At 49.5% G+C, this 23,253-nt stretch overlaps 1 protein-coding gene across 1 annotated transcript; it reads right to left on the reverse strand.

The window, feature by feature from the left end:
• Positions 1-4,064: 4,064 nt before the first annotated feature.
• Positions 4,065-19,632, reverse strand: ELOVL3 (ELOVL fatty acid elongase 3). Its single transcript, XM_077822504.1, has 5 exons — positions 19,527-19,632; positions 15,741-15,825; positions 8,169-8,300; positions 5,033-5,184; positions 4,065-4,486 (listed from the first exon to the last, which is right to left on the reverse strand). The coding sequence occupies exons 1-5, from the start codon at positions 19,630-19,632 to the stop codon at positions 4,065-4,067; spliced, it is 897 nt and encodes a 298-aa protein (XP_077678630.1).
• Positions 19,633-23,253: the final 3,621 nt, after the last annotated feature.

The raw sequence follows: 23,253 nt of genomic DNA on the forward strand, positions 1-23,253 counted from the left end.
TAATAAGCAGGATGAAGAGGACTCAACTCTTGGGGCAAATGGGTGCATTACAGCTCAGTGAGTTGTTGCCTTTCATAAGGTTGGAGCAAGCTCTTAGTTGCTTAACTGAACTTTGAAATAATGATGGTTTTAACGGTCTTCTGTTTATTCCACAGCTACCAAACTGTTTTCTTCTTCTCCTCAAACCTACTTTATGGAGTAAGATGACCCTTAGTTAGACAGTGTGCAAAGTACAAAAGATGCTTTACAAGAGTTCAGTGAAAAAGTTGCTGGATAAAAATATAAATAAGCACATGAAGTTGAAGTTGCCTCTGTTCAATAGCTAGCCCACGTCCAGGCTAATTCTTCCTCATGAGGAGTCAGGGTTGTAATGGAGAAGTCATTCTTAGCTTTTTTGCTAATTCAGAACATAGGCCAGATACAAAGAAGAGTGATAAAAACCATACACTTTATTAACCAAATTCACATGTCACACAGTAACTATTTCAGATGCAGTTGGAGTGGATTTGTAGATCTGGTTCAGAGACATTTTCATTTCTTTGCTGTTGGCTGTTTTGCAAGTCTTGTAACAATCAGGACAAACACCCAGACAGCTTCTTCCCACCTTTCTACAGCTTGCCCTGGTCTTGGGGGATGGGTGTACCTGCAAAACTCATTGAAACTGAGGGGAGTCATAGGTGCACCGCACTTCTACAAGGCCCCCATGTAACACTGCAGCAAGCTAGAGATGGATTCTGCAGAACTCCAGGGGCAGGGAGGCAGCTGCATGCAGAAGCAGCATTTGGTGAATTAACTGAGGTTATTTAATATAAATATGAATAATACAATCAGCATAGTGTTCCTTATTTAATTCTACACTGCCACCCAGTTTGCCCTGTGCTGCAGAGCTCCAGAATGAAGATGTAGCAATTATTAAGAGGAAACTGACACTTTAGGAAGCTGGGTAGGATGAAACTGGAAGGAAGGTAGTTTGGGATTGCAGAACAAGCAGTTTAGCTGGAAGTTTCTTCCCGATTAACTTTCACATCACTGACCAATGACATTTAAACTGCTGTCATTAGATTTCAGAGTGTACATCCATCCGAGCTAAACAAGGTGTTAACTCAGAGCTATTGCTTTGGCTGTCTGTAGACTGAGGCAGACAGTACCGCACCACTTTACATTCAGTTCAGATTAATGTTTTCTTCATAATTAACACCCAGAAACTTAAAAATGAAAGCTTTGATTTGGCTGCATAATTCTGCACTAGGAAAGACTGCAGAAAGTTTCGATGCTGTAGAACAGGGGTTGGCAACCTATGGCATGCATGCCAAAGGTGGCATGTGAGCTGATTTACAGTGGCACTCTGCTGCCAGCCCCGGGTCCTGGCCCTGCTCAGCCCGTAGCCGGCCTAGATGGACAGAACCCCAGGCTGGCAGCGGGCTGAGCAGGGCCAGCAGCTGGGACCCCACCTGGCAGGGGCCTGTGGACAGAACCCCAGACCGGCAGCGGGCTGAGCCGCTCAGCTCACTGCTGGTCTGGGGTTCCGTCTGCCGCCCCCACTGCCGGTCTGGGGTTCCGTCTGCTGGCCCCTGCCAGCCAGCGTCCCGCTCAGCCCACTGCCAGTCTGGGGTTCCGTCTATCAGCCCCTGTAAATATAAAATGTATTGGTGGCAAACAAAACCTTAAATTACAGTGCATAAATGAAGACTTGGCACACCATTTCTGAAAGGCTGCTGACCCCTGCTGTAGAAGAAGCTGGGCCCTGCTAGTTACTTATAATAAATGTATTGCTATTAAAGCTAGCATCACCAAAACCCTTTTGCAGTGTCAGGATGCAAGTCCCAAGGGGAGGGGTTTCTGGAGCGAGCTTCCCCCAAGCAGAGATCAGTGCAGTGGCAGCTGCTCAGCACCCTCCAGTAAGGGGTGAATTCTCTTCCAGCATTGCCATCCAGACAGGGAATCTGAAAGAGGTTGCATGCCGAGGTGCAGTGGAAGTCAGCAGCAGAACAGCTGAGGAAGCGTAAATTGATTCCATTGAAATAGAAAGAGCAGCTTAAATCCTGAAAATCCATATTCCTGGTTAAACACAGTACTAGAGTCAGTGCCTTAGCAAGGGAACCTGGACCCCAAAGATTCCTGGCTTCATTAACACTCATTGCTGTTTCTCCAGGGACTCTTACCCTTTATTTTCCCGTTCAAGGAAGAGGACACTGGTTATCTTCAATCACAAGTCACAGCATGCCATGAAGAGATGAGCTTCACCAATCTTGATTTTAGGAGGAAAAACTCTCTTGCCTCCAACAGTTTACAACATAAAGCAGCTTTTGTCTTGGTGTCCCCTGGGAGTTAGTGATCAGGGCTTCAGCCTCCTCCAGTGGCACAGCTGCCTGAAACAGACAGGTGCTTTGACTAGAAAGGCAATTCCTGCGATGGAAGTTGGGGGCTAGGAGGAGGGGCTGCATTACACAGTGACAAGTCTTTGCGCAATGTTAGTCTTCAGAACACTTTACAGACAGTAAGCCTCAAACCCCATGGGAGGTAGGTCAGTATCGTTCCCCATTTTACAGGTGGGGAAACTGAGGCACAACATGGTGAAATGATTTGCTAAAGGCCACAGAGAGAATCTGTTAGAACTGGGGCTGGTACCCAGGCCTGCACACAGACCTCAATTAATAAAGCATCAGGAGCTTTAAATTGGCCCACTGAGATTAGCAGCTCTACCAGTATTCCAATCGGAGCAGTTCCCTGTACTCACAATGCGGAAAGAAGGTTTTTAAAAGTGCAGCCAGTGTACATTAACTCCAAGGTCCAGTTTGGGGACAACCCTTCCAGTCTCATGAGGGGCATTGGTATTTCGGCTCCAGGATCACAAAGCCAGATTTAAACACCATCTTTGCCCATCCGCTATTAAAAGTTGAGGTAATCACAAGTGGCAGGATGTCAGAGGGGGAACATCTAGGCAAGCAGCCCAGGCACACATATTCATACCAAAGTGAGCATCATGAGGAGTTAAGTGAGACCATCACTGGGGTGAGATCAATTTTTGAGCTAGTTACTTGGAGCTCTGGCCTCTGGCTTTTAGCAGCAGGTCCCAGGGCTTTTCATTTCCTGCAATTAGCACATGGGAGAGTCGGGAGGATCTTCATTCTGCCCTAGATAGGCAGTCTAGATATGTACTGGGTCAGCTGGGGACTGTCCCTTTGCCCTCTTGGGGTTCACAGTTCTAACCCAGAAAAGAGGAGAATTCTTGTCATGCAAGAGAAAAATGAAATGCCAAGTCAAGTCAGCTAGCTTGGGGGAGCAGGAGAACCCTTAATATAAGGTCAACCCCTTAGTTCAAGCCCCCTGGACTCTAAGCCAATCAGGACAACCAAGGCTTCCCAGTTGTTACTGAAACCTCCCCTCTATCTCCTGCAAGGAACTGGCCAGGGGATAAAGATTTAGGTACTTTTCCCATTCAGTGCAGCCACCATTGCCATGTCCTGCCCCAGCAAGTTGTTGAATTCAAGGGTCTCCCTCTAGCTGGCAATAGCACCCAATCTTGGGCTCCCAACCCTCTCCTGCAGAACCGGTATGGCCAGCCATTGTGCAACAGGCATGCAACCACCCCTTGTGTGTGAAGCTCATGCCAGGGAGCAGACACTCCTCACCCTTAAGAAAGTTTGGCCTTTGAAAACAGAAGGGAAGATTAGCTCTGTGCAAGAGACGCACAACACAACCTGGGGGGTGGTGGGGGAGGATGGATTGGCAGGACAGAAGAGGGAGAACCTGAAATTTAGTGATGGGTTCTTGATACTCCTCCAACCCTTTCTCTCTGGCATTCACAGCCTCTCCAGTTCTCTTCCCCCATCCCTCTAAAGACTGCAGAGCAAAGAGCACTCAGGCTTTGGCTGGAAGGCCCAGGGAGCACCCCCTCCGAGGCAGATACTGATGCCTCTTCATAGGTCCAACAGCAGAAGTACTGGTAGCAATCAATTTCTTCCCCCCCAGCTTCATCACACCAGGCCTGTAATGCGCTGGAGAGCCAACAGCCTAGGGAGCAGGAGTCCCAGCAACTCCCAGCAGCACTCCTCCCACTAGTGTTAGTCCCCTTTTGTTTTGCCCCTCCCCTTAAAGTATGCCTCGCAGAAGAAGTGACAGAAGAGCACCAGGTAGCTGAGATACATTATGGACGACCAGAAGAATTGTTCCCAGGAGGTTGAGCAGATGCCATCCTGCATCCAGGAGTATGCCATGATGCTCACTGCTGTGCCCATCACCATCTGCAGGATCTGGGTAACGGTGATCACCATGGCAAATGGGCGTGGCACCCTCAAGCCCGCTGCCCGCACTGTGTAGTAGGAGTACATGAAGGCGTGGACACCGTAATTCATGGTCATGAACCAGCCGCCACCGGCTACCATGTCCTTATAGGCATACCAGGTGTAGAGCAGCACTGTGACGTGGTGGTACCAGTGCAGGAAGATGAGCCGTTGCTTCCGGAGAATGATGAACACCGTGTCACCTTGGGAGACAGACATCACTGGTCAGATAAGGCAAAGCAGCTGATGTGTTTTCAGGGTGCAGCGAAGAGATAAATCCATCACCTCACTCAACCCAACCAGAACTTTTATTCAGCCCAGATTATTTCCATGCTCCAAGAGGACAGACAGCCCCTCCCTCTGTCAAACATGCAATGCTGCACTGAGAGAAGTAACACCATACACCTCATGGTACTGACGTTTACCCACCCCTTCTCCCTCCAAGCAAAAAGTTAGTGGCAGGGTCTGGATTTGAATCCTAACTGACAGTCCTGTGTCTTATCCTGAAGTCCTCCTTCCTGTGTAAGTGACCATGCTGGGGGGACTGAACTAGACTGAGGTTACCTGGAAGGTCACAGGATGGTGCTACACTGTCTGCATTGAGCTGCAGTGGGTTAGAACAAGGGAGACAACTTAGACTGGCTGAATCAGCCCCTCCTGTGAAGGATGGAGCCCTTTAGAGAGTCTGCCTGTAACAAGGGAAGAGTTTATAACCACGTCAAATAAAGCAAAGGAGGTTTTACACTCACCCAATTCCGGTACTTTGCTTAGGACAAACATATATGCCCAGAACTTGCTGACGGGGCCATTATAGAAGCCTGGATCACACACGGATCGCTTAAATCCACTGGTGGAGAGGACAAATCCCATGTATCCCCATGTCCTCAGGGTACCGATGATACTGCAAGAGAGCCATATGAGCATCACGGGACATGATTAAATCACACAAGGAAGGCTGATTTCTCCCCCCACAGAAACTCTGCCAATTCCATCCCCTCCACAGGAGAAGTAGGAAGCCTAAGTAATCAGCCTCCTGCCCTGCTGGGTTACAGATACTGCATTTACTCCAGTTACTGATCCTCCTTGTCTTGGGAAGCATAGATTTGAATACCCTGGCTCGCTAGCAGAACTACTTGGCCCTACTCAGACAGGGGCAGCCATCCATCCAGCCACAGGTCCCCAGGCAGCTCTGCCAACACATTTCACTCCTGAGCCTGCAGCACCCCCTGCCCAAGTCCTACTCCAAATTCTTCCAGGGCACCTCAACAGTGAACTACCACACGCTCTGATATTCCAGTCTCTTCTCACCAGCTCTGCTCATACCTCTGAGCTGGAGTTTCAGCACATCGGGACAGGCGTGGGCCTCAAATGAGCAAAGGATACAAAAAACACTACACATCTGAAGCACAACTAGAAGTCTGAATTAGACAAAGAGCCACCAACTCAACTTGCTCATCTCAGCCCCTACAATCAACATGCACAAATGCCATTCTAAAGATTCGCTGCCTAACCCGGTTCCTAGTGTCCATAAGACACGCTGCAGAACTCCATGCACACATGGCATAAAGAGCTATGTGATGTGTGGTTCTGATCTGACTGGAAGTCGATGTCACCAGTGCTAGATGGCTGGCTCAGTTTACAGACTGAGAAGTGATCTAAGAGCTTGTGCTGCAGGGCAAACCCCAGCTGGGATCTCAAAAATCCATTTCTTAACAGCTGCATGACTCTGCACTGCTGGCAGGAATCAACACTTGTTTGGGTCTGGAAAGTGAACAGCACAGACTTTGGGGTCTGCTATATGCTAGAAATACTAACTAGATTACACAGTAAGGAGCCATGTTTTAACCCTGGTAGATACCTAGGCTAAGCCATGGTTCCCCTCTCCTTCTCCACACAGCAAGAAATCAAGAGGTTGACAAATGTATTTACACACAGCAGTTTTTTCCACTTCACACAGAGCTTGTCTAAGCTACAAAAGTTGACAGGGACAGCTAAGCAAGTCCTGAACACGGTTTAGCTGCAAGTGCAGACTAATTGCATTCAGCACCATTTTAGAAACTGAAGCTTAGAGAAGGCCTTTGCTAGAGCTGAGTTAAGAATGGATTTTTTCGGTTCAGTGGCTGAAACAAAAAGCAACCCCCCCCCAAAAAAATTGTTTTAGAATGAACAAAAAAACTGACACTTTTGTTCTTTCTTGCAAAATGAAAAATGGGAAAAAAAATCATTTCCAGTCAAATGAAACATTTTGTTTAACCTGGAAATTTTCATTTCTTTATTTAGGGTGTTTTTTTACTCATCTAAAAAGTTTTGAAACAAATCTAGCGACATTTCAAAATGAAACAAAGTCAAAGCCTTTCATTTCAAAAGTGTTAGAACAAACCATTTTGACTCAGAAATTTCTTTTTATTCATTCAGTGCTATTTGCTGAATTTGATCCAAATTCGCAAATAGTTTCAGTTGCCCCCAAACTGCATTTTTCAGCGAATAAACTATTCAGCCAAAAAGTACCATGTAGCTCCTGTCTTGCCAGCATCCACCCCAACTAAGGCAACCCTCTCGAGAGCTGAGCCACTTGTAGTGAGCTTTTCAGGAAAAGGCTAATGTACACAAAGGATTGGAGCCGTAACTGCATGGCTGAGTAGGAGAGCTTCTGAATATCACTGGTGTGATGACCAACAGCAGGCTGAAAGCAGTCTGAGTTGATGTAAGCAGTTGTGGTTTTTCCACCTAGAACTGCCTTGTCAGAATGACACCACCAATAAAATGTCACACAAGAGATAAGAAGCGAGGACTGTATCACAGCAACCCTGTGTATGCAGAAAGCCTTGCGTTTGTATACATGATGCCAGGCAATGGCTCCTGGGAAACCAAGACAACAAGAGAAGTGAAGAATATGTGCTCCCTGCCCCACCTTCAGCTTCAAGTGCTTTGAAAGAGACGTTCATGCAGGCCAAAAAGTACCCCTTAAACTTGTGGGCTGGCTACCCAAAGCTGCCAGTCATTAAAGTGGGGATATGGCTTCAGAATGGTTGTGCATGGACTATCAGTGCCAGAGCTTGTATGTGTCAGGACACTGCATAGCAAGGTGTCATTCCAGCTTCCCACATCTTTCCCTACCTCCTCCACCCTTACGTGGACCACGCAGGCCAGTCAGAATCCAGCATCACTCCCAGCCAGCTCCATCCCCCTCATGCTTCAGCATCTTACACCAATTAACCTCATGAGGATGATGGTCTCACTCTGCCAAACCAGCCAGAGCTGCAGTAAACAGGTGCTGAGAGGAGTGTGAGAAAACTGAAGGATCTTGGCTTGGAGACCTAAATTACAGAGCAAAGCTATGGTTGAGTCATTCTCAGCAGGCTCCTATCAGAGTCCCCACAGAGTTGCCAGCACAGTTTATAGACTACTTAAAGACAAAGAACTGAATCTTTTACACAGAGACCTTAGATGGAAGATTCTTATATCACTTTTATGGTCTATGTGTGGCTGAAACTTCAAAAATAATACCTCGTTCACAAAAGAAATGCGTTTAACATAAACCATCTCATCCTTGCTGTTTTGCTATTCAGCTTTTATCCTCACTGCTGCAAAAAAGACCCTTCTCCCCCCATTTTGGGATCACTTCTACAGGGTTAGGAAACGGGGGTGGGCGGGGGAAGGACGGTTTTAAAATAAGGACTAAAATTAAAGCCCCATGGCCAGGCTGGGAGTGGGGAATTATCTGTGGTTCAGCAGTTTATCAAAAACCTATTGCCCCTTCTGAGTTAGCATCCCACGAGGAAATGCCTCCATGTCTCTCTCCAGGGTCAGCTGACATGGTGGGACTCTACGGCTGCCCAGTAACCACCACCAGCAGCAGAATAAAGCGAGAGATGCCGTTCTTACCTGAACAGGGCCAGGCTGAGTGACCACAGGACCAGTGGCTTGCGCAGGTCGTACCCTCTCCGCTGCTTCATGACATGCTGGCCTCCAAAGATCAGCAGCACGTAAGCCAAGGCGAAGGAGAAAGATTTACGCCTGTGAGCGGGGAAGAAGAGTTCTCAGACAGGCTGACACGTGGTATCACCCCCCGCCCCCCCTGCTCCTGGTGGGGCCTTTGCTAGCCCAGACAAGGAGGAATCTAATGGAGCCCTGCACTCCTATAGGTATCTGCTGTTCCCCTAGCTGTAGTCGCGAGGAGCAGACCTTGACCATAAGTGGGACTGGTAGAAATACCCTTGGTGAGGGAAGGAAAACAAAGGGGATCTCTTACATTACGGAGACTTCCACAATGCTGCCCTGCCCCTTCAGATCCCAAGTGAGGGCTCAGCTGGCAAGGATTTTAAGATGAGAGAACAGGGCAGTTTTATTCATTTACAGATTAGCTCCTTCACTGCAATTTGAGGAGGCCAGAGTTTCTTGTTTTGTACCAAGAAGCTCTTAGTACACGGAGGAAAGGGACAGTGTTCTACACAGGCAGCACTGAGGGCTGAACCTCATAACAGACTTGGCTGAAAAACATTATTCTGTTGTGCTGTGACGTGTTCTGGCCTTAGCTTCCCAGATTTGGGACCCCATTTTTGATATTCCATTCATATAATGCAGTCTGATTTAAAAAAAAAGGGGGGGGGGGGAGAACGACACCTCACAATTCACCAGTCTGGACAAAATCCAGTCCCCTATACTGACCATCAGAATATATTTTTGAAAAATTAAATTATCTTTAAAAAAACTAAAGAATTATCTCCGTGGGTAACTAGAGTTTCACAAGCCTTTCCTCCCAGAGTCCTTTACAAAGCCTATACCAGCTCACACAGCCCCACTGAAATGCAGCCCCAGCAGCACACAGTAATGTAACAGGACAGGAAGCTCCTCTTTGGAACCCCTTCTTCAGGTAGTTGAAGGCTGCTATCAAATCCCCCCTCACTCTTCTCTTCTACAGACTAAATAAGCCCAGTTGCCTCAGTCTCTCCTCCTAAGTCATGTGCTCCAGCCCCCTAATCACTTTTGTTGCCCTCCGCTGGACTCTTTAGAAGAAGGATGTGGAAAAACTGGAGTGTGGGGCCCAAAACTGGACACAGTACTCCAGATGAAGTCTCACCAATGCCCAATAGAGGGGAACGATCACGTCCCTCTATCTGCTGGCAATGCTCCTACTTATACAGCTCAAAATGCCATTGGCCTTTTTGGCAACAAGGGCACATTGTTGACTCATATCCAGCTTCTCGTCCACTGTAACCCCTAGGTCCTTTTCTGCAGAACTGCTGCCTAGCCATTCGGTCCCTAGTCTGTAGCAGTGCATGCGATTCTTCTGTCCTAAGTGGAGGACCCTGCACTTGTCCTTGTTGAACCTCATCAGATTTCTTTTGGAGCAATCCTCTAATTTGTCTAGGTCCCTTTGTATCCTATCCCTACCCTCCAGCGTATTTACCACTCATCCCAGTTTAGTGTCATCCGCAAACTTACTGAGGGTGCAATCCACACCATCCTCCAGATCGTTAATAACAGTCATTTGAGAACAACCACCAGAATCTGCATGCTCCGCACAGCCCACTGACTTAACTCTAGCCATCATATGTCATATCCCCATCCAGGGGCAGAATCAAAGCAACCGGGTCCCTCTTCAACCATGCAGGAAGGATGTCTACATTCCTTTCTCTGATCCTAGGCCAATTCAGCCTAGGTCCAACGTTCTTTAGATTAGCTAGCTTCCAGGACCCACTGCAATGGGCTTACTAGATTCCTGGGCAAGAGAGACATTGCTGCGAGAGAATCCCTGCTCTTTGTCCCAGTATTGTTCGAATTCACACTGCAGTCACAAGGACGCCTGGTCTACGTGGACTGAAAATGCCAGATGTTTTACAGAGATGTTCGATGGACGGAGAGAGGCATTCAGAACAAGCCTCTGGGGATACAGTAGAATTATAGTTTGAAATGTGATCCACGGTATACTAGAGAGGGGACTGTACTCCTACGTCAGGAATCTGTATGAATGGTACTTATGCCTGTCATAAATATTAAGGGAAGGGTAAACTCTTTTAAAATCCCTCCTGGCCAGAGGAAAAATCCTCTCACTTGTAAAGGGTTAAGAAACTAAAGGTAACCTCCCTGGCACCTGACCAAAATGACCAATGAGGAGACAAGATACTTTCAAAAGCTGGGAGGAGAGAGAGAAACAAAGGGTCTGTGTCTGTCTGTATGCTGCTTTTGCCAGGGACAGAACAGGAATGGAGTCCTAGAACTTTTAGTAAGTAATCTAGCTAGGTATGTGTTAGGTTATGATTTCTTTAAATGGCTGAGAAAAGAGCTGTGCTGAATAGAATGACTACTCCTGTCTGTGTGTCTTTTTTGTAACTTAAGGTTTTGCCTAGAGGGATTCTCTATGTTTTGAATCTAATTACCCTGTAAGGTATCTACCATCCTGATTTTACAGAGGTGATTCCTTTACTTCTATTAAAAGTCTTCTTGTAAGAAAACTGAATGCTTTTTCATTGTTATAAGATTCAAGAGTTTGGGCCTGTGGTCACCTATGCAAATTGGTGAGGATTTTTACCAAACCTTCCCCAGGAAGTGGGGTGCAAGGATTGGGAGGATTTTGGGGGGGAAAGGGCGTGTCCAAACTACGTTTCCCAGTAAACCCAGTTAAAGTTTGGTGGTGGCAGTGGAAATTCCAAGGGCAAAGGGTAAAATTAATTTGTACCTTGTGGAAGTTTTAACCTAAGCTGGTAAAAGTAAGCTTAGGAGGTTTTCATGCAGGTCCCCACATCTGTACCCTAGAGTTCAGAGTGGGGAAGGAACCTTGACAATGCCCTAGGAGAATCTGTACTTCAGCTGAAATTCAGGCTACTGCACAAGACTTTCAACCCCAGAGAACTGAGTCCAAGCTAAACTCTACTTAGTTTAACAGTAAAGAGGTTGCAGGTCTCAGGCTGTGGCCTGGTGGGCAGTATACGCCTGGACTGAAGTAGCAGGGAGACTTGGATGCATGAGCAGAGCTAGCTAGCTAGGAAAAAAGCAGGACATATTACAGGTCAGGGTTGTGGTATATTGGCAGAGATGTGCTGCCTTCTCCCCAAACAAAACGAGATTAAAAGATTAAAGCTAGAAGAGACCGTTATGACCTGACCTTTTGCATACAACAGGCCACAGAACTTCACTGAGAGAGACCTAGCTCAGCAGGTACTGATAGTGACCACCACTTGCCCACACTAGGCTTTGCTCTAGCCAGCACCTCCCTTTAAGCACTACATGCTGAAGTTAAAACCAAACAGCATGGCAGAAAATGAAGCTCCCAGCCCACACTAGAGCAGCCCTGCATCATGAAGCCTCCCCTGCCACCCAACTGTATCCAAATCACTGCAAAGGCAGGATTCGGGCAGGGAAGTATCCCTGCACCAGGAAGTGCCAAGGCACCCCGAGCAGTAGTAGTGAACCCAGCTCAGCCAGGGTTAAGCTTCCATGATATCCAGTGTTTGCTAAAGAGGCGGAAGCAGGTTGTTTGTACTGATCAAGAACTGGATTAATCCTTCCTTCCTGCTGAGCCTGCACAGGGGTGTGTACCCAGCAAGCACTGATACTGACAGCTGGTGCTGGAGGCATCGCAGGGGTGAGTCGACATTTCACTGATCTGCAGCACTGCCAACGGCTCTGTGATTCACGGCTTGCGAGTAGAAGAGAGGGGGCTGAATGGCTGCATTTCGTCATCACCCCAAGGGTTCTCTGACAAGACTCTCTGCTCTCGTGAGCTCTGTATCCAAGATGCCAGAGATCCAGCCTGTAATTCAGGAGCACAGGTCTCCACACTCCAGCCATGACACACCCCCCAGCACTATAAACCGCACTGGAATCCGGTTTAACAGAGAAATTCCCCAAATTGTGGTGCAGGGCCCACTGGGCATTTGCTAGTGAAAAGAGCTGGTCACATGGCTCTCACGCCTCTCCTACAACTGCTAAGTTTCATTAGAAGGCATTGAGAAAAAATACACTCATACTTCGATGTTACTTTTCCGCCTAAGCGATCGCAGTTGTCAGAGGCATGCTACATGATGCCAAATGGAAGAGGAAGGTATGCAATACGCTCTGGACCCTGCTACGTGAAAGACAGACAGACAACTCCAGCCACCTCCGCAGAATGGGGAGGCAAGGAAAATGGCAGGTTGTCCCAGCTCATCCTCAAGAGGCCTATCACCCCAGTAAGAAAGGAACTTAAAAATCCCTCACTAACAGGGGAGTGTCAAAGGGTACGGGGACACTGCAAAAATACCCAGTGGCAGTGAGTTTTAGAGCTTGGATCAGCTGACTCTGGCTCATTCTACAGGGCTAAAAATAGCAGTGTAGACATCCCCCTGGGCTGGAGCTGGGCTCTGTGACCCACCCACTTGCCAGGATCAAGCCCTATCGGGAACATCTACACTACTATGTTTAGCCCTGTAGCATGAGCCCCAGTTCAGTTGACCAGGCTCAGACTTACTGCCACAGATCTTTTTCCTTTTGCAGTGCAGTTGTACCTAGAGGCCAGCTGACTCAGTGAAGAAAATCCCAGTGGGACTAAGGTCATATCTCAGCCACTATCCATGGAACAGTCCAGAACACACCCCTCTCCACCCTCCACAAGACACCCTAGAGTAAACAGCCACTCCCAGCATTGACTAGTTGTGCATGATGCATGCTGACCTTTGCACCCATCCGTTTCCATTCCTGCCTACGTACTGAACTCCTGCCAAGGGCTGCCAACATGGAAGCTGCAGAACACAGATGGGGTTGAACACCGGACCCACATCAGCCTGAGCAGCCCCAGCGGAACACTCTGGTAGTGGTTTGTGTGCAACTTCATCTTCAATATCAAGGAGGACTGCTGTATGCAGCGGGCGATCTGGTAACCTCACAGACATGTATGCTGATGAGTCAACATAATCCCCTCTCAAGGGGCTGGGCTCATTTGCTAGAAGACTTCACACACTCCTCACCCTACTGGAGTGAGACAGGTCTGAGAAACAGTTCAAGCAATACTGTTGCCCACACCAGCTCTAAGGCCCAAGATTCAGCTGGCAATTCTCCTGCCTCCCACCCCAAACCCAGCCTCCCAGGCTATTCCAGCTGGGCGTTCAGTCCCATGGGAGCAGTGAAATCCATGGGATCTGGGTTCCACCAAGGATGAACTGGGCCCAACAGGCCCAGAAAGGAGTGTATCTGTGGATGGTAAGAGTGGACAGAAGTTTCCTATTAAACAGAAGGACCCTTGTGCCAGGGTCAAAAAAGAAGGATGATGCTCCAGTTCCTCATGAAGCTCAAGTTACATCCACAGAGTTGCAGCCAATATGAAGCCGCTCACACTAACACACGGTAGTAGCCATCACTAAGCAGTATTTTAAGCAGCCTGGTGATACTGAAGCCCCCTGTGGCTATACATAAATATAATACCAAGTGAGCTCAGGGACGCATTGTATTAGGCTCTCAACATACTGAGGAGATGGCCCTTGTCCCGGTGAGACAAGAGTGACCAAGGGCAGGCTGGAAGTACTACTAGATACATTTAAGAGATGGGAAACTGAGTCAGATTAAGCAACATACTTGGTCACACCTAGTCTGAGGCAGAGCTGTCTTCTCAATTCCTAATCCAGTGCTTTGACCACAAGACCATCTTTCCTGGTTCAGCAGCATTGCCTGGTATCGAGCAGAACCATCAGCCAATCCCAACACACAGTCAGCCACCAGGAAAGGGGCCTCCTTCACAAGAATACTTATCAGGCACTTTCATTTTATAAGTCTGAATTTGAACTCTAATCTAGCTCTCAGTGCTGGCAGTATAGGGGTGTGAAGCAGATCTCGGACACCAGGGGGTGTATGTGGCACAGCACACTTGGGCCAACCAGCATCTTACCAGTTAAGACAATGCCACATGTTGGACAGCCGTGACCAGGAGGGAGTTAGATTGATTTCTCTCCTACAAGCCACTGCCTCATTTTGAGGAAGTGACGTCTCAAAAGCAGGATGGCAGACAGTTCAAGAAGAAGGGCATGTGTTAATTTCACAGGGCAAAGATGCTCTCTCTACTCCAAATGAGCCACTGCCAATGCAAACAACTTAGGCCTGCTATGTCCTAACCAAGCCACCAATACTACCCCAGTCAGGCCAAGTTGCCATTTGAGCTGTAACTGATCGCTTACAAAATCACAGTAACATAAAGAAAGGTGATCGAGAAGGTATAGAAAAGAGATTGAATATGTATTAACAAAAGAGGGCTGCTGCTCTGACCCAAGGACTCTGCTGAGGTCACAACTTGCAAACAAGAGGAGTTTGAAACCAGAAGTTAGACAAACTTGATGGATTGGAAGTCACGCTGAACTGGGACTCTAGAGAATGAGAAAGATCATGGGCTCCTGAGGTGTTTGCTTGGGAAATATCCAAAGGCCTCTTCTTTGTTCCAGAATCCTCCAGGTTCACAGGGGAAAGATGGAGCCATCCAGGTGTCAACATGTCAGTGAGGACATTGGACCATCACGGCCGAACCAGTGAGGACCCCAATTTGATTAATGGAATCTTCCACTATTTCTCACCTAGTGTGGAGATCAGCTGTACTGCATGGCATCAGCACAATGGCATGAAGCAGCCTAGCTTGCCCGAGAGAAACCAAAGAAAGAGGCACCTGCCAGGTGAGGGAAGCATGCCAGGGCTCAGAGGTGTTACACACATTGGCCACAATAGGTGCATGAGCTGTCTGTGACTGACTTGTGAATGTCAACAGACAGCCATTCTTCTCCATCCTGCTCTCTTTGGTCTGTTAAAGGCAAGAGTAACTTAATAGCAAACAGCGAGTTCAAGGTCCAGCAACAGAATTAACCTTTCCCCCATCCCACACAAGGAGGGCTCTAAGGCCTGGTCTACAGTGGGGGCGGGGGGGAAATCGATCTAAGTTATGCAACTTCAGCTACTTAAATAACGTAGCTGAAGTTGATGTACTTAGATCTACTTACAGTGTCTTCACTGCGGTAAGTTGACTGCTGACGCTCTCCTGTTGACTCCACCTGCGCCTCTCACCCCGGTGACTCCACCAGGGTCAATGGGAGAGAGCTCGGTGGTTGATTTATCGCGTCTAGACTAGACGTGATAAATTTACCCCCGCTGGATCGATCACTGCCCATCGATCCAGTGGGTAATGTAGACAAGCCTTAAGGCAGTGGTTTTCAAACTTTTTCCTGGTGATCAAGTTGAAGAAAATTGTTGATGCCAGTGACCCAGTGGAGCTGGGGATGAGGGGTTTGGGAGGGGCTCAGGGCTGGGGCAGAGGGTTGGAGTGCGGGGTGAGGGCTGTGGTCAGGAATGAGGGGTTCAGGGTGTGGGAGGGGGCTCTGGGCTGGGGTGCAGGCTCTGGAGTGGGGCCAGAGATGAGGGCTTTGGGGTGTAGGAGGGGGCTCTGGGTTTGGGGAGGGCTCAGGGCTGGGGTACGTGAATGGGCACAGGAGTGGTGCACAGGCTTACCTGCGGCGGCTCCTGGTCAGCAGCGCAGCAGGGGTGCTAAGGGAGGCTTCCTGCCTGTCTTGGCACTGCAGACTGCACTGCACCCCGCAAGTGGCCAACAGCAGGTCCGGTTCTTAGGTGGAGGTGCACAAGTGGCTCCACGCGGCTCTTGCCCACAGTCACCGCCCCCCTCTACAGGCACTGCCCCCCAGCTGTGTGGAGCCTGTGCTCAGGGTGGAGTCAGTGCACAGAGCCCCATGGCTCCCCCGCCTAGGAGCTGGACCTGCTGCTGACTGCTTTTGGGGCACAGCACAGTGTCAGAACAGGTAGGGACTGGCCTGCCTTAGCTGGGCAGCACCACTGATGGTATTTTTAACTGCCCGGTTGGCAGCACTGACCAGAGCTGACCCAGTGCCTTATATTCTGCGACCCAGCACTGGGTCGCGACCTGCAGTTTGAAAACCACTGCTCTAAGGGACTTTGGTAAGAAACTCTAAGATAAGGGATGAATAGACACTCTCTGAAAGAGGACTTTGGTGAGTTTTGCATAAGATTTGTTTTGTGAATAACTGTTTAATTTTGATTTCAAAATGCTTGGTTTCATTTTGAATTCTTCCATCTATTCCATTAATAAACTTAGCTTTGGGATGAATCTCTCACCCTCTCCCATAGCATTTTTGCCTTGGGACTAAGCAAGCAAAGGTTTCTCCTCCAAATGTAAACCATGCTTTCATAATTTAACATTGTGTTAATGACGCTGTCACTGCATCCATGACAACCAGCCCATTCATTCCATCAAATGCTTACAACGGTTCACCACAAAGTAATCAAATGCTCTGGCATTTTGAGAAGACACCCCTCTCCAAGAAAGTTTCACTCTGAGCCTCTCCCAATCATGGCCTAAATCCTTCTAAACTGCACTACACCAAGAACAAACAAATTAAGTTTGCTCCAGAGATTGTTACCAACCCTGTATTTTTCAGGAACTGAAGGAGAGTCTGTGTAAGCTAAAAACCTGGTCTCTCTCACCAACAGAAGTTGGTCCAATAAAAGAGACTACATGACCCCACCTTTGTCTCTCTCTCCCAACCCATATTTCCATGCTAGGAACCAGGAATGCACAATAGATGTCCAAATGGAAACAGGGTGTGGTCTATTCTTTTAGAATTAGCATTCCCAAAGAGCAAGCCACTATTTTTACCCCAGGCTCAGGGGGAGATTTTGAAAGGGGGAGTGTGTGTGCTGTGGGTATTTGTCATCTAATCTCAGCATGCAGAAGAAATATTTATGAAGTTCAATACAACTCAGATGTTTTAAGTTCTGGTGTCAAATTAGCTGGACCTAAACCAAAACCCTGGATGCAAACCACTTCAGGCCTTTGGAGGTTTAGAATCCTGACAAATCTTGTGGCTCAGTGCAAATCTTAGCAGGCCAGGAAAAGCCTATTGGCTGCCAGCCCAGAAATACCAAGTGTGGACAAATCAAATGCAGCTGCAACCTGTCACCCCACATGAGAAGATCCTGGTTACGTCAATTTGCATGTGGCTGAACTGAAGATGCAAACGAAACATGGCCTCCTAGTTCTACTCAAGTTTCCCTGTAAATTCCAACTGCAGAAGTGAATGGATTTCCCTGTTTCATGGTGTAACTCCTCCTCTGGCCGGTTACATTGCAACCGTACTACCCTACGAGGCTAGCAGCATACAGGCTCTTCCTGTTATGAGGCATGGCATGGGGTGACGCTGCTGTTCAGCAGCATGTGCGAGAAAGAGTCAGGAGAGCAGTTTTCATTTTCAGCCTCAAGCTGGATGTGCTTGTCAGTTGACACATCAGAGTTTTAAGTACAGATCAGTCCAGTAATTTTCCCTTAGGAAAGGGACAAAAATGACTTCATGACACACCCTTGCCACAAGAAAAAAAATATAGCACCATGTTTTCTTGTCAGACATATAGGTTATCTTATACCACATTACCTCAGTAGAAGTTTCCTAGCATGCAGAAAACTTTGTAATCTTGGGAAGACACACTTTCAGGAAGTATAACAGTGCTGTGTGGAATCAGCAGCTGCTCCAAGCAGGGGACATCCCTCTCCCACACACTATCCTCATCTCCCAGAATAGTCGATGGTACATTGTTCCGGTCCTCTGAAATACCAATATACCATAACCGCCCCATGCAATCGCTTACCTCCAAACCTGCAGGCCACCGAGCTCTGTAAACTAAACATTGGCAATGCCCACTAAACCCTGCCTGTGTCTGAGGCAAAGCCCCCAGATCCAGATTCATTTTATTAGAGAAGATCTGGGGCCATAATTTTTAGAACACCTTAAATAACAGGCAAGACCTCGGTGATTGTTTTACATGTTCTACCTAAAGGGTCACCTGAGCAAGGCTATTCAAAAAGCCAGAGAGCAAGCACATTAAGTCCAAGTATGATGCAGAAAGTTTCTCTCCAAATACAGTTCTACCACCCCACCCCTAAATTCTGACCTACAGCAGCCCCTCCTGTTCCAGTCTTGGGGACAACCCTGGTCAAGGGCAAGCCCCTACATACAGAACTCAGGACCTCACACACAGACGGACTGTATTAGAAGGCTCTTTAAAGGTTATTTGTAACTGTTTTGTTTCAAGCTGCTGCTCTTCACCCTAAAATCTTTCTGCACTCAGCAAATGCAGATTTGGTTAAGCAATCTCTGTACACTAGGTAAAATGGCTGAGTCATTACCACTATTATTGCTACTCAGGGTACGTCTATACAGGGATAGAAGACCCACAGCAAGGCTGGCAGCTGGCCTGGGTCAGCTAACTCAGGACTAAAAATCGCTGTGTAGATGTTCTTTTTACAATGTATGTTTGTGTCAAGGGAAGAAAGAGAGTTCAAACAAGAATTGGGTATAAAGATGCTGCTCTCGAACATCTCCTTTGAGACACAGAAAACAATTGCACATTGAATGATGTTTTATGAAATCTAGCAATTGTTCACTAATCTTGTACAATGGGTTTCACTATTCAAGCCAGTAGCATAAGAAGTTTAATTCTTGGCTCTCAAAAGGACCTCAGAGGCATAGGTTTATGAAGGTGTTGAATATGAAACTTTCACCAGCAATTTTAACTCTAAATGCATACTGAAGTAAACAGGGTAGTTAACCTAATTTTATTTCAGGACAGTTGCTCTATTAACTGAGTTGCATCTCCTTCTGGAAGGCTATATGGATTTGGCTTTTGTATCTGCTCAGTTTTTCATTCAGATTATAGTTTTGTTTCCTATTTTACAATCTAGCACCTCTTTCCCAAAAGATTGACAGAAGCTACAGGTACACATTCTTCTGAGTTGGGTCACGATTATAAAGCAAGAAAGGACCACTGTATTAGTCTGACCCCCTGCATAACCAGCCTCTTACAGGACTTCCCCGATTAATTCCCATTTGAACTAGAGGAGCAGATCTCTTAGAAAAGACCCACTCCAGTGATGGAGAATCCACCAGGAGACCCTTAGTAAATTGGTCCAGTGGTGGATTACCCTCACTATTAAAATCTGTGCCTCTGAACGTCACGTCCAGCTACCAGCCTTGCTTACATGAGGCCTCAGCTTCATGGAGCATCTCCGGGCTGACGCTAGGGTTTGCGCCCCTTCCTGCCTGCACGGGGCGCTCCGGCCACTCGCTCGCTTTAGCGCTGCTCGGCTCGGTGTAGCAGACGGGTCCCCGCTGCTGCGCCGCAGGCTCCAGTCCAAGGTACTGGCCAGCCCGCCCAACCCCACCCCAGCCCCCCGCGCGGGGCCAGCCCGCCGCCCCGGCAGCGCTCACCAGTTCTCCCGCATCCACTGGATCGCCTGCAGCTCGTCGAAGCGCCGCTCGAAGTCGTACTCCTGCGGGCGGCGCAGCGCGGACAGGTTGGCGCCCAGCAGCTCCATGCTGGAGAGGCTCGGGGCCGGGCCCTGCAGGAGCAGGGGGGTCAGGGCCGGGGCAGGTCGCACCGGGCCCTGCAGAGGGAGGCCGGCGCGGGAAGAGAAGGAGCCGCCGGCCGCAGCCAGGCTGCAGGTGACGCGCTCCCGCCGCCAGCTCAGCCAATTGATACAGCTTAGACCCCGCCCCACCTGCAGCCGCGCGAGCGGCCCCGCCTACCTACCTCATGACTGACAGGCGGCTGCGCACCCCCGCCGCCGCCGCCGCCGCCGCCGCCTGGGTCCAGGCTGCCTCTCCCTTTCCGCACCGGCACAAGGCTGCAGCCTGGTCCTTCCTCCGCCCCCGCCCCCGCCCCCGGCCCCGGCCCCGGCCCAGGCCGCGCTGCTCCTCTGAGACGCCCAGCCCTGCTACCCGCAGAGCCAGACCCGGACCCCACACCGGGCACTGGCAGCAGGAAGCTCGCAGCCTACTTATCTGTCGCCTCCCCCAAACTGCTGCTGGCAATTATGTCTAAATCACAGGGGCCAGAGTCCTTGGCCCTGTAAAGGTGATTTCCCTTCAGTTACACTAGTACAGGGCCTTTATCCTCAGAAGCCGCAGCCCCTGGAAGGTAGCCATCAGCTCCCCCACCCAGTACCTGATACCCTCTCTGACCCAGGCTGCCCTTTCTCTAGCCACCCCCACTGTCTCATTAACATGCACTCCCTTTCAGAGGGCCTGTTAACTCCAGTGGTTGCATTAGTTGATCCAACAATGTATCATCCAAACAATATACATAGCATATGGATGAGGATTAGGAAGAAATTTACCCTACAGGCACTTAGAGACCAGTTGTCTGCTATGGGCTGTTTTGCGCCTTACTCTGAAGCTTTGGTCTTTGCCACCCCCAGAGACCAGACGGACCCCTGGATTAATCAGTATGGCAGTTCATACATTTGAGAACAATGACCATAAGCAAGATTCTTGGAACACAATGTGCACACTACATCACCAGTCGTTACCTTTTCTGCATCCTAAACCCCATACGTTGTGTGTTTGCTATTTTGAATAAGCTCTCAAGCGTAAGGACCACGTCTTCACACTTGTCAAAAGGGTGGCCTCCCCTTGGTGCAACACAAATAAGGCTCACAGCACTGAACAGGTTTGCACTAAACTGACCGATCATCAAACGCAAGAAGCAGAATGATGTAGAAACAATTATACAAAAGGTCAGTGTAGGGCCGTCCCTAGATATTTTGGTGCCCTACACAGCCCTCTCCCCCCGTGGGAAACCGCCCCCCAACACGAGCTGGCAGAGCAGAGTGGGCTGGGGCTGGGTGACGGGTTGCTCCATTTCCTGCTGCCCGACGATTGAAGAGTGGGCACGACCCTGCACTCATGGGGCGGCGGGAAGTGGAGTGACCTGGCCCCAGCCCGCTCCACTCTGCTCCCCTTGCCCCAGCCTTGGGACTTGGGGGGCAGGCAGGAACCGCCCCCCAGCTCTCACTGGTGGCACAGCTAGGAGCCAGGGGAGCAGAGCGGGCTGGGGCCAGGTCGCTTCACTTACCGCCGCCCAGTGAGTGCTGGGCACACCCAACTCCTGCTGCAGTCCCCTGGGATGTAGCTCAGGGGAAGGGGTGGAGTCGGGGCTTTGGGGAAGGGGCAGGGCAGGGGCTGGAAGAGGCAGGGTGGGGGCAAAGCAGGGGCTGGGGCTTTGGGGAAGAGGCGGAGCAGGGGCGAGGGCAGCTTTCCTGGCTGGCTCAGCCAGCTGGGGGATTGGGCTGGCCCCTGGAGCAGCATGCAGCTGCATAGGGCACCAGGAAATCTGGGGCAATTTGGTGCCCCAAATTTCCTGGTGCCCTACACAGCTGCGTAGTTTGCGTATGGGTAAGGACGGCCCTGGGTCAGTGAGTTGCAGAGACAGACTGGGGCTAAGCTAGCTCAGCATTCCAGCATCTAGAGCAGTGGTTTCAAACTGCGGGTAATGACCCAATACTGGGTTGCAGAATGCAAGGCACTGGGTCATGGCAGCTCTGGTCAGCACCACCGACAAAGCCATTAAAAGTCCCGTCCGCGGTGCTGCCTGGCTAAGGCAGGCTAGTCCCTCCCAGTTCCGACTCTCCGGTGTGCCCCAGAAGCGGCCAGTGGCAGGTCCGGCTCCTAGGCGGGGGGCCAGGGGGCTCCACGTGTTGCCCTTGCCCTGAGCACGAGCTCCGCACTCCCATTGGGCGATTTCTGGCCAATGGGAGCTGGGGGGGGCAGTGCCTGCAGGCAAGAGCCGTGCGGAGCTGCTTGCATGCCTCCGCCTACGAGCTGGACCTGCTGCTGGCCACATCTGTGACGCAGTGTGGTCCACAGTGCTAAGACAGGCGGGAAGCCTGCCTCTGCATCCCGACTGTGCCGCTGACCGGTGGCTGCCAGGGCCAAGCCCACACCCCAGCCCCAGCTCTGAGCCCCCCCACTCAAGTCCGGAGCCCCTTCCTGCACCCCAAACCTCTCATCCCTGGCCCCAACCCAGAGCCTGCACCCCAAGCCCAGAGCCCTGACCGCCTCCCACACCCTAACCCTCTGCCCCAGCTCTCAGCTCCCCCAAATCTGGAGCCCCCTCCTGTACCCAAAACCCCTCATCCCCAGCTCCACCCCAGAGCCTGCACCCCCAGCCCAGAGCCCTGACCCCCTTGCGCACCCCAACCCCCAGTCCTGAGTCCCCCAAACCCAGAGCCTCCTCCTGTACCCCAAACCCTCATCCCAGCTCCACCCTGGAGCCCTGACCCCCTCCTGCACCCCAGCCCCCTGCCTCAGCCCAGAGCCCCCTCCCACAAACTCCTCATTTCCAGCTCCACTGGGTCGTGGGCATCAACAATTTTCTTCAACTGGGTTGCCAGAAAAAAAGTTTGAAAACCACTGATCTAGACTACTTTGGTGGTATGTGCTTTAGAAGTGCTTACAAACATACTACTGGTTGAAATGCAGGGATTTTCAGACTACATCTCGCTTGGTTTCCAGCTGGGTCAGGAAGACTCTAGGTTAGCGTTTAAAGAGCTGTATTTCACAAATTGTAGCCTGAAACCTTGGAACCTTCTTTTTTAGAGCTTTCTTTGTCTGTGTCCCTGTGTGCACTGCACTCCTGTCATCTGCCAGGCATGCTTGACAAGGTTGTACTGTGATTGGGAATACAATAGGCAGAGACCAAGATAAGAATATTCTGCACCAAGCCAGCCAGTTAGACTTGTGTAACTTGTGCTACAAGCATCACCTGGCCAACCGCATGACTGAAATTATTTCTTTTCTCGTATAAGAACCTTTCCTTCATCAAAACTCTTATTCGTAACATACCACATAGCTCTCATTCCTTAGAGGTCACTACCCTCAGCGACTCCTGTGACTGGCTATCACTAAGTACAGTAAGCCTCTATTTATACCTTACCACAATCAAAAACTAGAAGAATCCTGAAGGGACACACCAGTTGTATTCTGCACCATCACCCCTCTTTACACATTAATTGCTTTTTCATATCCTCTACCTAGGCTTCCACCTCTACCATCCCTCCCTGTGTTGCCTTCCTTTGGATGTTTTTGTTTTCACTTAGAACACAGGTTCTCAACTTGCTATCTTAATGGTTAGGTGATGGGGTGGGCAGAATTCTTTT

The sequence above is a fragment of the Eretmochelys imbricata genome, chromosome 7 (assembly GCF_965152235.1).
Source record: "Eretmochelys imbricata isolate rEreImb1 chromosome 7, rEreImb1.hap1, whole genome shotgun sequence".
NCBI lineage: Eukaryota > Metazoa > Chordata > Testudines > Cheloniidae > Eretmochelys > Eretmochelys imbricata.